Here is a 13,848-nt window from a genome sequence, read left to right as displayed (position 1 = left end):
GTTCAAGATTAAAGATCTAGGCCAAATCAATTATTTTATGGGCTTAGAAATTGCAAGATCTCAACAGGGCATTAATTTGTCACAAAGGAAGTATGCTCTAGAGTTACTAGAAGATGCAGGATTGTTGGGATGTCAACCTGTTTCTACTCTCATACAGTCAGGCACAAAATTTTCCAAGACAGAAGGAAAACTCTATTCAGATTTGCATGCCTATAAGACTTCTTGCCAGGTTATTATATCTAACCAACACAAGACCAAATTTATGTTTTGCTATTAGTAATCTCAGTCAATTTCTTTTCAATCCTTTGGAAGAACACTATGCAGCAGCAATAAGGATCCTGAGATATATCAAGAACAATCCAGGACAAGGGTTATTCTTTCCCTCCAACACAAAACATGCTCTCAAGGCTTTTAGTGATTCTGATTGGGCTGCTTGCCCTGACACTAGAAGGTCTGTGACTGGTTTTAATGTGTTCTATGGTGCATCCTTAATCAGCTGGAAATCCAAGAAGCAAGGTATTATATCTAGATCATCAACCGAAGAGCCTTAGCTTCCACAACATGTGAAATTCAATGGCTTCTGTATTTGCTCCATGATTTGAAACAGCCTTTACCACAACCAGTTCCTCTGTTTTGTGACAATCAATCTGCTATACAAATTGCACAGAATCCAGTCATGCATGAAAGGACAAAGCATATTGAAATTGATTGTCATCTCATAAAGGATAAAGTTCAAGCTCGTGTAATTAAGCTCCTGCCTATTTCTACTTCAGCCCAGCTTGCAGACATTTCAATCTTTGTTGTCCAAGCTAAGCATTAAGGATATATATATGCTGCAGCTTGAGGGGATATTGGATTTAATTTATTTTCCTTTCATATGTGTGCATTTATGTTCATATATTTATATTTTGTTTTTATATTTATATTCCGTTTTTATATTGTTTTAAACAGCTATATATATCAATTGTACTCTCTCCTTATTATGAAATAAGATACACAATTTTCATCCTTTCTTTTCTTCTAACAATTATACTTATTTAAATAAGATCAAAAAATTGGATTTTTATTATAAATCATAACTCCACAAAATTATTTTCTCACAAAAAACCTAAATTTTCTTATAAAATTTATATATATTTCAATTGCATTAAATATATAATTTTATAAGATGAATTACAAAAAACTCTTTATATTATAAGATAATTACACAAAAATAATATTTATTACTCATTAATGTTACATTTAATAATTATTATAAGAATGATTATTTTTTATATTTTGACTAAAATTATAAAAATTATAATAAAACTATAAAAAACTATAAAGACCTTTCGGTGATTTTTGACAACGCGACATGAAGTCCAAACTCAATATCAAATAAAAGTCCAAGACCCAATACAAGTCTTAAGAGGACCCATGACAAAAGTAAAAACTAAATTGACTCAAGAAACTTTACAATAGATAGTGGTTAATCTAATCAAGGCGTAGTTACATAATGAGACCCAATATGTGAAAGTGTTATTCACATGTATTATTTGTTTGGAATGAGAAGAGAATATTCAATTGTTACATTCTAAATAAAAGACCTAAAAGCTTATTTGTGGTTTTTTTTTCTGTTTTGTAAAAGGAGTATAGATAATTTTGTGAAGGAAAGGGAGAGGCAAAATGTTTTAGCATCATTTGAAGTGAGAGACATTTTCTCATGTGATTTCTTCCTAAAGCATTTTGATCTTATCAATAATTTGTATTTATTGTGAATGCTTATTAAACCTCATTATTCCTGGCATTTTTTTTATGTATTTTCATGTCTATTATGAGTTTTATAAGTTATAATTTCTGTTTTCCAATTCTCTGAGGCTATGATTAATTCTTAATAATATATTTATCTTAATCTCATACCTATTCATATTTTTAAATATTATTGATATTATGAGTGACTTGCAAGCCCTAATTAGGTCCAAAATATATTGAGACTAAGAATAATTCTCATCATTTGTGTCTTTAATTTTAGGGTTAAATATGTTTTTCTTAACTATCAAGCGATTTTGGGTTTAGTCTCTATTCGAAAGTTTTGTTCATTTTAGTTCTTTTAGTTTTGAAACTCTTATAATTAGTTCTTAAAATTGGACGACGTTAACTTTTATTTGATGTGGCAAACAGCGAGCCCACGTTTGATGCTAGCTTCCCTTCTTACTTTCTGTCACGTTGCTTTTCTTTTTAAAAATCAAATTAGGTGATTGCATTAGGGTTCTTAACTTACTTTTTTTTTTCAATTACAGCGCTCCTGTCCCTCATCACCAGCTACGTCATCTCCAAGCCCAATTCCCCCCTTAAGCTTCTCTACTGCACGCACATTGTCCACGAGATGGAGAAGATGCTCGCCAAGCTCCGCCTTCTCCACGACTACCAGCTCCTGCACCTTAGTCTTGTTGCATAGATTCTCGCCCTCGGGTTGTCCTCTCGGAAGAATCTATCCGTCAATTCAAGAGTTCTTGCGGCAAAGAATCGCGACTCCGTGGATGCTGGCTGCCAGAAGCTGACCGCCTCTTGGGTCCGAGCGCTCGTTGCGGAGAACCCCTTTGTGTCGTCGTGTGAGTTCTTCGAGCAGTATGAGAGGGCGGGGTCGTCCGCAGTTTTTCCTCCCGGGGTTTATACTCTCTAGGTTTGGGTGTTTCTTTCCTGATTGGGAAATATTTTAAATTTATAGTGGTTTGAGTGCGCGAAAAGGGATTTGGATTAAGGATTTGAATTGTGACTACATTTGTGATCTCATTTTGATACTTGGTATTTTGGACAAATGTGGTCAATGAAGCTGCAATTACTGTGTGATGATGTTGGGTGACCAAAAACCTTGATTTTATGGTCAAAATTGCCGCTGTGGACGGAGTTATTGTTTGAAGTTATTGAAAAAAAAGTAAGTTAAGAACCCTAATGCTAATCCAAAACGTGACAATCACTTAATCTGGTTTTTAAAAAGAAAATCAACGTGGCAAAAAGTAAAAAGGGAAGCTGGCATCAGACGAGAACTAGCCGTTTGCCACATCAAATAAAAATTGACGCCTTCCAATTTTAAGGACTAATTATAAGAGTTTCAAAACTAAAAGGACTAAAATGAACAAAACTTTCAAATAGGGACTAAAGCCAAAATCGCTTGATAGTTAAGGGACTAAAAACATATTTAACCCTTGATTTTATATGTTTACTATTTTTTTTGTTCTCTATTGTTTTTCAATTATAAAACTTGTTTGTTGTTTCTAATACTTTTAAAGTATTATTCAGGAATACAAGTTTGCCAATAAACATTATTTTTATGTTTCTTTGATAAAAAAAATAGCTACATTGTAAGTAAATATCACATATACCTTGAAGAATTTTCTCTAGACTTTGAGAACCATATATTCTAAATTGTTTGTGTTTCGGATATGAGATCAAGTCTTCTTGTCTAAGTTATCGATTTTCAACTAATCGCTTACAACCGAAGTTCACAACTAAAGTCTTGTTTGTCAAACACTAGTTGTACTTGTCCAATGTCATTCATGTCAGATTATAAGAAGAATATTTGTGTAACTAATATGTAATATATCTTTTTATCTCAAACTACTATTTATAAATTTTATGATGAATTTATTTTATTAAGGTTGACTTAAATCCAAACCAAATATGATTATTTGTTATTTAACTTTTAAATAGGATGATTTTTAAGTTAATTTGTTTCAGTTCGATGGATTGTCTCCATAATATTTAAACTGTCTGATTCAATAAGATTTACCGTTTGATTAATAATTGACAGAAAAAGTATAATATACCTTGTAAGATATTATTATTACTTTATATAAATAGGTTATTGGTTTTTATATTCTTTTATTTCAAACATATTGTAAAATGATTATATTTTCACGTGATATTTTTTTTTAATTTTGTTTTAGGAATCTCAATATCGTATACATGTTAACAAATGGGCTTATAAATGATTTAAAATATATGATGATACTTGAATGTATGATGATGATCTCTAATGGAATAATAAAGATACATACAACTTTTATATTAGTTGATACTATTGAATCAATATGAATGTCATGATGTATCCTTTACAAAAACACGCAAAACAAATATTTATTGAACTCATTAATTATAACAGTAATATTAAGTTGTTTTCCACACTGTAATATCATTGACCTTTTCATGTATAGGATTTATAACATTAGCAACAACCAACTCATTATTTACACTATGACTATACATAAAGAGCACAATGATGGGTTCCAATGTAATAACTGACCAAAACGTTTTAATTTTATATTGAAAATAGATTAATAAAAGAAAACCACTGAAAGGTTAATTAAATATGATAGATGCATGGTAAAGATGAATTATGGATTAATCTTGTGAAAGATAAATGTAGTTCAATACAGACCATTGTTTATAACTAAAATTCACCCCAAATACAGTTTATAATACCAATATTACTTTTCGTAACCATTTGTAATTATTATTACAATTTCACTATTTTATGTTATTCTAAAAGTTAACTATTCATTATCATATTTTAAAATTAAATTAAATTCTCTACATTTATAGTTAAATGAACTCAACTAATCATCCAAAATTAAAATAACAATGTCAAGATCAAAATTGTACTTACAACTTGTAAAGGTGTTAGATTTCCTCCATGGTTGAGAATCCTAGATAATGATGATAATGTTAGTTAACTTGTAATCTTTTGTAAACAATGTATTTGGTTATAGGTGTCTTGGATATTTATTATAAGAGTTGTTTCACATTTGAAGTCTTAGGTTTATTTTGCAACTCGTGCTGTCTTGTTCACATTTCATGTTACTTTTGTTGTTGTAGTATATAATAAGCTGAATTGAATATGATTAAATATTTTAATTTATGTTATCAAATACAAAATTTATATATATTTTTATTTTAATACCTTTTTCATAGTAAACAATATATTTTTATAACAAATAATAAACAATTTAATTTCTAAGTTTTTTTTTTCCAATTGTTATAGTTGGAATGCATAATTGTTTTTGCATGATACTTAACTTGAGGATTAAAATAAAACCACGTTATTGATATATTATTTAAAAAAAAATTGTGTACCTTGATTTGCATGTTCATAAATCTACAATTATATAGACATATTAATTTACCAGCAAATTTACTCATCTTTTTTGTATTTTTTTTAATTAATCATGAGACAGGAAAAGAGACAAATTTACACGTATTATTAGTCTTACAAAACGAAGACTGTATGTGAAAATTAATTACAAAAGAAGAAATGTGAGCATACATATAAGTCTTAGATATGGTTTAAATAGAGGAAAGAATTTTTCTCATATTTTTATTAATCAAATTAATATATTATGATAAAATATTTTGAATGCATGAAAATAATAATGCTATGCTCTTATAATGGGTTCTCGAAGCTATCACCCAGATGAAAAAAAATAAAACTTAAATAACTAACAGTCTGGAAGAGCGAAGTTTTAATAAAGATACTAACACAGATATCCATAAAATAGAAATCCAAACACAAGTTTCAAATCTCAACTGCGAATCAAAATACTGTGTAAAATGCTTCATAACAGTTCGGCCATAAAGGAAGGTTAGAACCCTAATCCTCAATCCGCACCAATTGCTGAAACTTTACCGCTACTGCAACAATTTATTTTGACGAATAACATTAAGGAGATTCAGTTCAGAAAATCTGTGTGTAATACCACTAACACCGTTCTCTTTGCTGTAATAAATAATAAATGATGAATTTCAATTGATCAGACAGTATATCATCTCACCACACGGAATTTTCTTGGTTTCAGTAAAAGGTATTAGCACAGCTTACCGAACAAGATCTGAATTCAAACGGGGATTCGCTTAGACTGTGACTACCACAATGAACGATTAAGCTGCGTCCAGTTAAGGTTTCAGTGAAAGAGATTCAGTCCAATGCCAAAATGCAGTGACTCACAACCAGGTAACCCTCACAAAACTTACCCTTGTTCCCCAATTCTTAGCATTATCCTTTATGCCAAGAGTGTCCCCAAAAAGATTTAATTCCTTTCTTTATTTTCAACTTTATTACCATCTTTTCTATCTTTGTTATCTCTGCCAAAATCCAACGGTTGGATTTCTCCTAAATCCATCCACGGTTGCCATTGCTCCATCGTGGCGGGAAAAATGGCGGGAGGAAAACATACAACCTATGTAAAATTTAATAATAATTTAATTTAATAGTTTGATTATTTTTATGATGTTTGCTGTGGCTCTGTGGTATTGTGAAGAGAGAGAAATGAGTTGGAATTTCCCGTGGTGGAATGGATAGGACAACACCGACGGCAGGTACAGATTTCTGTGAAAGTGGGGCCCTCACGATGAATTCCGCGTGTCCGTTTACCTTCTCCCTTCTATTGCTGCTGCTATTACGTACTTTCCTTCTTCCTTCCCTTCTCTTTTTATCTGTCGTTTTCTATTTATTAACTATTTTCCACATTTCCAACAACATTTTTAAATGAAACATGATTAATACTTGGAGCAACATATTTAGAAAAGGAAAAATAATTAAAAGAATAATAAGAAGAAAATTAACCTCATCATCCTTTTACAAAATTGCCCATACCCCATCTTATCCTATTTTTATTGTTGTTTTAATTAGGAAAGAAGCCTTGAACATTTGAACTCTATTAAGTTTTCTTTTGTTATCACATTCCTTTTATAACAGTAGATGTGTACATGAGTAGGTTTGCACATGACAAATCCATATTTTCTGCAATTGAAAGTTGACCAGAAATATCATCATAGTACTCCATGTTAATAACAGACAAAACATTATGTATCTAATAAGCAAATCTCCTTCACTGCTAATTACAATGGCAGCTACTGTTATGTTCTTGGGCTGCTCAGTTTTAAACAACGACGACTGAATTCACCTTTCCAACGGCAAAATTTTCAAATTCACACACAATTTCTTGTTGGGTAAAAATATATATCCATTAGTTGAGTAAAATTATGGAAATAGGAATAAAAAAGAAAATCAGTAAATTCTGGAATTGAATGAAATTCACTGTTTTATTTTATTTTATAAATAAATGAAATTGAATGGTTATTTATTTGGTTAATAATTGATATAAGGGGAAGTGTGCGAGAAATGTGAAGAGGAGTAACTCCTGAAAACCAAACCCACCATGATGTTCATGCCGTAACCTCGGCTGTGTCCAAGCTCATGATTAAAGAGCCCACCCTCCATTGCTGACGTGGCGATATCTGATTCGGCCATTTCGTCTCGTCGGGATTCATACCAACACACCCAATTAACAATACCAGTCACTCTCACTCATTTTTCTCTCTCTTTCTTTCTCTTTCTCTCTCAACTTGTGTTTTTTCTCTATGCAGAATTTCCCCAATTTCTCCACTACCCTATCTCTTCTGCTCCTCAAACTCCCACATTCACACCCAGCAATGCACGATCTTCCGTACGAATGCAATTTTGATATTTAATTTCCGACTTTTCCCTTCTTACCGCTGAATTAGAAATGCTAGAGGCAATGGAAAGCTCAGTCAATGGTGGGTTCTCCCATTTGCAGAGCTGCGGAGACAGCAGCGAAGAGGAGTTATCGGTGCTGCCACGTCACACCAAAGTCGTGGTAACCGGAAATAACCGCACTAAATCGGTGCTCGTTGGTCTTCAAGGTGTTGTTAAGAAAGCCGTTGGTCTGGGAGGATGGCATTGGCTGGTGATTTTCTCTTTCCCATCAAAACTACACTGCGGATTTTTTATTTCTTTATTCTAATTTTGGTTACTAATGTCGTTTGTTTGCATTGTTGTGAAACTGCGTAGTTCTTCAAACCAATGTCTTATCCCGGTCAATTTTGGTATTTTCTGGTTTTTTATTCCGTCACTCGTTTGATTCTGCTCAAATTTAATCGCTTTCAAGCCCTACCTTTGGTGGTGTCTTATTATTTTCGAAAACTAGTCAGACGGGTTTTATGTTAATCCGTTCTGAAACCTACTGCTTGATTTGTTTTCTCAATCATTGACTTGACTTTTAATTTATACTTTCAAATGCTGGGTTCTTTGTGTTGCGGTTTGGATAGTTTTTGTCCTCTTATATGTGTTTTGAGTCGCAATTCTGAATCATTACTAGTGGGTATTCGATGCATGTCTTTCATCGCCACCGGATCTGGTGTTTTATGGGCTGCTTTACAAGGAACAGCTACTGGTTGGGTCTTTCAATTGCTTTTATTTATTGGCGAAAGTAAATGAAATTTCCATTGCTATGGTTTGTGGTATTGATTGATATTGATAATTTGAGGTCAGAGCTAAGAATGAATAATTTATGCCATTGTTTCCTATTTATGAAAACCTTTTTTTTAGTTTTCTAAACTGACTATGATTTTCTATTTGGGATTGTTAATTTTGTTGCATCTTCTTCTTCTACTTCTTCTTCTTCCGGGAGATAAAGTACATAATTACTGTTCTGGGCTTATGCTTGTATTAAAATTATGCTATTGATAGTCATTGAATCATAGACGCCTTTTGTTCTTTTCATTCCGGCGAGAGAGTAATTGTTTTTCTTCCATCAGAATCCGTGGTGTATTTTCTCTAAAGATTTAATCTTCCACTGATTCGCAATTGTTTCTTTTTTCCCCGATATCCCCTTTTAATTCCTTTGTTTGTATACACATAACTGAATGATTACGTGAACAATTTGCATTCAAATCAAGCTAGTCTGGGGGCCTTCTTCTATGATATTTAAATTTAAACAATATTTTATTATCGAAACCGGGTTAGCAGTTGCTGTTAGACGATTATTTTAAGCTGTTCTGAATTTTTTATACACAAATGCAGGTTCTTACCAATGGTATTGAAGTGAAGTTACAAAGAAATGCCCTCAGTGTAATTGAAGCACCCACGGGTAATGAGGAAGATGATGAACTGGAATTTGAAAATATGCAGTGGAATGGATCTGATATGGGTGAGTCTACACTTTACAGTTATTAATCATCTTCTTTGCTTTCTGCTACTGGTATTATTTAGAAACATCCTCTTCAGTTTTGAGGAAACGAACCCTTAATAATATTTAACGTATAAAAAAATGGAAAATATGTATTGAGTGGCGAGATTTACAAACTGCCCTCTCCTGTTTTTATCAACTTTCAGTGATCCATGTTCGGTGTTTTGATCAAGCATTGAACCTTCCATGTTTAATGGGGTTGCCATTGTGTTTTTTGCTACACTGAAAGTAGGCATAAATGGGAGATGCTGTGATATTTTTTTGCTAATTTATTGTTGTTTTGGCATTCATATCCGCGCGTTTCCAAAGTGGTAGAGGTTGGTAACATTGGATCCGTTATGTCTTCTCCTTTTGCTTTTACTATCTCTAAAGTTCTGGTGTCTTACTTTAATCCTGGTAGACCCCACCACTTTTCTATTTTTTATTGTGTAAAATTGTGCTTTGTTTGATTTATCAGCATCGGACGACACACAGAAGTCCCACAAACCGAGGCACAGAATGCATAGAACATTGGGATCATCTCATCACAAGACCATGAGTAGGTCCTTCTCTGGCGATTCACACTCAAAGGGGTCCGTTTCTATGCCTCATGGGTCCGCGGTATATTAACTTTATTGTCTTTCTTAATTTGTTCCCCTCCCACTTACTATCGTACATTGTTCATTCTTTAGTATTTTATTTGTTAACGTTTTCTAAAATATTATATTTTCGATAGAAGGTGGACTTGAGCAAACTTGAAATGGCTGCATTGTGGAGATATTGGCGACATTTTAATCTTGTAAATTCCTTTGAACTAACTGTTTGGTTACTGTCTCTCGTAAAAGATAGTTTTGGCACTGTGTGTTTATGTCCCCGTTGTACTTACTCCTTGAAATGGATCTGTAGGTGGATGCGGTCCCAAACCCATCAAAAGAGCAGCTAGTAGACATTGTTCAGAGGCATTTCATGTCACAGGTATCTCAAAATTACTGATTGCATATTCGTTTGTCTTTGATAGTAATCGTTCAAATATTCTGTAATTCGTTCATGCAGTTTCATAGTGGTGAACTGCATATACGATCCTAATAACTTCCATAGCATGCTAATCAACCTATTATTAAATTTTGAAAATACGATTTTTTCTTATCTTTAAATGTCATGTCTAATATTGTTAATATATAGTGAATAATTATTATTTATTTAAAAAAATGTAGTACTTTATTTCTTAGATATAGTTTTAAGTCATGTGATTGAATTTGTTATTTTTTTTTATCTCATCATACTGTAATTCTTACCAAGTAATGTATGTGACTTTGGTGCAAGTATGTCACCACACGAACAAAACAATGCCTTAAACATGCATGGTGTATGTGTATGTATATGCTCAAGTGTTTCTCTGTAAGTTTGACGAAGAACTTTATCACTATAGTCTGAAATTGATTTTGTGTTGTATGAAGCAAATAGACGAGTTGCAAGTGATTATGGGATTTGTCCAAGCTGCAAAGAGGCTCAAGACAGTGTGCAAATAGATGAAATGAAGCGAGAAATGATATTTGAAAAGTTCAAGTATCTATGCTAACAAAGATAATGTATGTAATATCCACTTCCCATCGTATTATGCTATCGGTGATTTGTAACTTTCTGATATAGTAGAGTAGGTTAGTAATTTGAGGTTATAGAGGTTCTTACTCTTTTGTAGCCACCCCAGTTGTGTAGATATAAATGACATTGCAACTGGATCATAGGGAAGTCTCCCGGGCTTTCTTTACAACTTGATTCAATGTATTGCTGATCTGGGAAGTGGGTTTTCAGAGACCTTAATGTATATATATTTTCAGTTTCTTTCAACTTTGATTTGTCATACACGAGTTCTTGTGTCGTCTATCATGTCCGGTGAAGTAGCATAGTATATAGTTTGCGACCATCTTAAAGTGGCTGAAATTGTGGTTAACTAGCTTTAAACATTTGTGTGCTTTAAAAGGGAAACATACATTGTATATTCGAATTTATACTTAATTAATTGTGGTTGATATAATTTATTTGAAAAAGAGTAAATTTTCTTTTTTGTCTGTACTTAGTACTTGTATTTTTTGTTTTTACTTTTTATGAGATCTTTGTATTTTGGTTCTACTTTACGATTTAGTATTATATATAGAGATAGTTTGTATAAATGAAATTTAATGGTGATCTGGCTACGTGAAAATTGTTAAAAATAAATGTGTTGTTATTACATGTAAATGATCTTTACTAATACAAAAACCCTTCGAGATTGTGACGACAGTATTTGTAATGTGCCTTTTGTGTTTTTCCCATTTTTTCCCTTTTACATCTTTATTCTTCTATCTTTCTTAGAGCACTGCATGGCACTGGATTAGTTTACACTGTAAATAAATTCTAATTGACAAAATAATATAATTATCTTTTTTAAATTTATTCATAAAATAACTCGCTTAAATGAATATACTACACTGGATTAGTTTACACTGAAACAAAGGAAATATTTATAGTTTTTCTTTTGCAGTTGCTTTTCAATAGAAAACTCTCTGATGGTGCTGATTTTTACCTCGTGAGGAACAAATTGTTTTTTTTTCATGTCAGTTTATTTAAAAGTTATTGGAAAATAGTGACAATTTTGTTTTAAGAAAATATCTGCTCCTGTTAAACTAAAATAAATCAAGTGCTTAGCATACAAAATGCGACATCAGATGAAATTTCAAACTGATTTATTATTTCTTTGATTCTAGGTATTATCATCTTTAATAATATACAGTTTTTTAAATCTGTTCTTTCATTAATATTATGATATTTATTTTAATTATTCAATATTTGAATAATTTAAATTCGTAATATGAAAAGATGTTTGATCATCCGTAAGAAATGATATAAATAAATTTTTATACAAGAGTGAGCAATAAAAAAATGAATATAAGATGTGATTTATGTTTTACTGATATAGGTAGAAAGCATAGGAAGGTGTAGTTGTTTCTATAAAGGATAAAGAGTGAAGTGGGTATGGGGAATCCTATTATCCTAAGCATGATCCTTATCCAACAACACCTAAAACGTACGAACTATAAACATAGCTCCTTCAAATTTGCAATTATGTTTCAACCTAATATGAATTTGACAGCACTGTGCCCACTGCGAAAGGAACCACGCTGTTCCCTACAGTTTCAAATTCGAAGATTCAAAACGGTCCGGTAATAGAGCCGTTACACTCAGTGACCCAATAGAAGAAAATAGGCGTGGTAGAAAAGAAGGTGAATTTTGGGTGAAAACGGTGGCGTTCCAGTGGGAGGAGGCAGCGTGTTACATCCCTTTCCCTCTTTAAAAAAATATCCATGTCTGCTTAATCACACTCTCCTCACCCAGTCAAAATCAATGGATTTTTGAATCAAAATGGGCCCCACAAACACATGCAAACCCAATACACATGCTCTTTCTTTCAACCTTCTTTCCAAATCACACTCTTTCCCTCTTCATATCTCCTCTAAATTCTAAATTACTATTTTATTTTATTTTTCCTATCGTTTTAAATAAAATAATACCCTTATATATGTTTAATATCTGAATAAGCACTTCTTTTTAATAAATCATACTCTTCTTCCGTATTTTAAATCAACATACCACGCCACTTCTTATATAAAAATTGAAAATTAAAATTTTAAAAACAAAATTAAAAATATATAAACAAAAAAAGTTGAACAGTTTATATATGATATTGCGTAAATTTCTTAAAATTATAAAATTTATAAATACTGTTTGCTAAAAATATAAGGGAGATCAATGTTTATTTAAAATCAAAGAAAATGTAGGTCTTAATTTACTACATATATTGAAGATGAGATTTTTTTTTTAAAAAAACAAAACAAAAGGAAATATAATTTTCATTTTACATTGTCTTATTAAAGTTTGGTTTGTATTATTTTTCAATGATTGTTGTGGATTTATTCTTTTGACTAAATTTAATTAACCATTGTTATAAATTTCCAATAAAACATTATTATTTGTATTTTGTAGCTAAATTAATAACTCTTTTGTCTGAATATAAACAATGTGTTGATCGAGAGTGAGATTATGTTAGTAAAATTCTTTCGAAAACTTGCATATTGTTGTTTAGCTTGATTATGATATGTCTTTATATTTTTACAAAATTAACATTTTCGGCATCCAATTTTTTTTTCAGCATTAATTTTTATTTTTAATCATCAATAATTTTGGTAACTACTTCTTTTAAGCAATTTTAACTTTGTGATTCTTAATCGTCCGTAATTTTGTTCATTTTCTTATTTAATTATTTGATCTTCTCAATCCCTTTAACATGACACGTTGAGATTGAAAAAAAAAACTATACACACAATTTTACTATAAAATTGAAATCGGTAATTTATGAAATATTATTTGACACTTGATCAATATCATTTAAAATTAAAACCCATCCAAAGTTAATAAATTGTGTCTAAAAAATCGAAAGCCAAAACCACAGATAATTAGAAGTTTAAGCAATAAAATTGTAAATAAATTAAAAATCATAATTACTGTTTTTAAGCTGTATGAAAGAAAAAACGATACTACAGTTACTCAGATACGGTGTTAAAACATTATTCAATATTCTTTAATTAAAATTTTCCTCTAAAAGACCACCCATAAATTTTTCTTCCGCGTAGAAAATGTATAAAGACATTTAATCTTAATCCAAGTTTATTTGGAAAATTCTGTTTAAATATATATTAAAATCAATATAATACATTTCTTAATGTATATACACTATTTATTATTATTTTAATTTAATCAAAGACAACACTTAACAATCATCACCCTCATAATATCTATAAGTGGTAAAACC

At 31.2% G+C, this 13,848-nt stretch overlaps 1 protein-coding gene across 2 annotated transcripts; it reads left to right on the top strand.

The window, feature by feature from the left end:
- The first annotated feature begins 7,205 nt into the window (after nucleotides 1-7,205).
- LOC108342921 (uncharacterized) lies at nucleotides 7,206-10,850 on the top strand. 2 transcript variants are annotated; one of them, XM_017580829.2, is made up of 6 exons: nucleotides 7,206-7,742; nucleotides 8,858-8,984; nucleotides 9,481-9,623; nucleotides 9,742-9,801; nucleotides 9,909-9,977; nucleotides 10,460-10,850. In XM_017580829.2, the coding sequence occupies exons 1-6, from the start codon at nucleotides 7,542-7,544 to the stop codon at nucleotides 10,529-10,531; spliced, it is 672 nt and encodes a 223-aa protein (XP_017436318.1). In that variant the 5' UTR covers nucleotides 7,206-7,541; the 3' UTR covers nucleotides 10,532-10,850. The 2 variants fall into 2 exon arrangements, with proteins under 2 accessions (XP_017436318.1, XP_017436317.1); XM_017580828.2 differs by having other exon boundaries at nucleotides 7,212-7,742; nucleotides 9,739-9,801.
- The last annotated feature ends 2,998 nt before the right edge of the window (nucleotides 10,851-13,848 follow it).

This window comes from Vigna angularis, chromosome 4, assembly GCF_016808095.1.
Source record: "Vigna angularis cultivar LongXiaoDou No.4 chromosome 4, ASM1680809v1, whole genome shotgun sequence".
NCBI lineage: Eukaryota > Viridiplantae > Streptophyta > Magnoliopsida > Fabales > Fabaceae > Vigna > Vigna angularis.
This window is presented reverse-complemented; position numbering and strand designations above follow the sequence as displayed.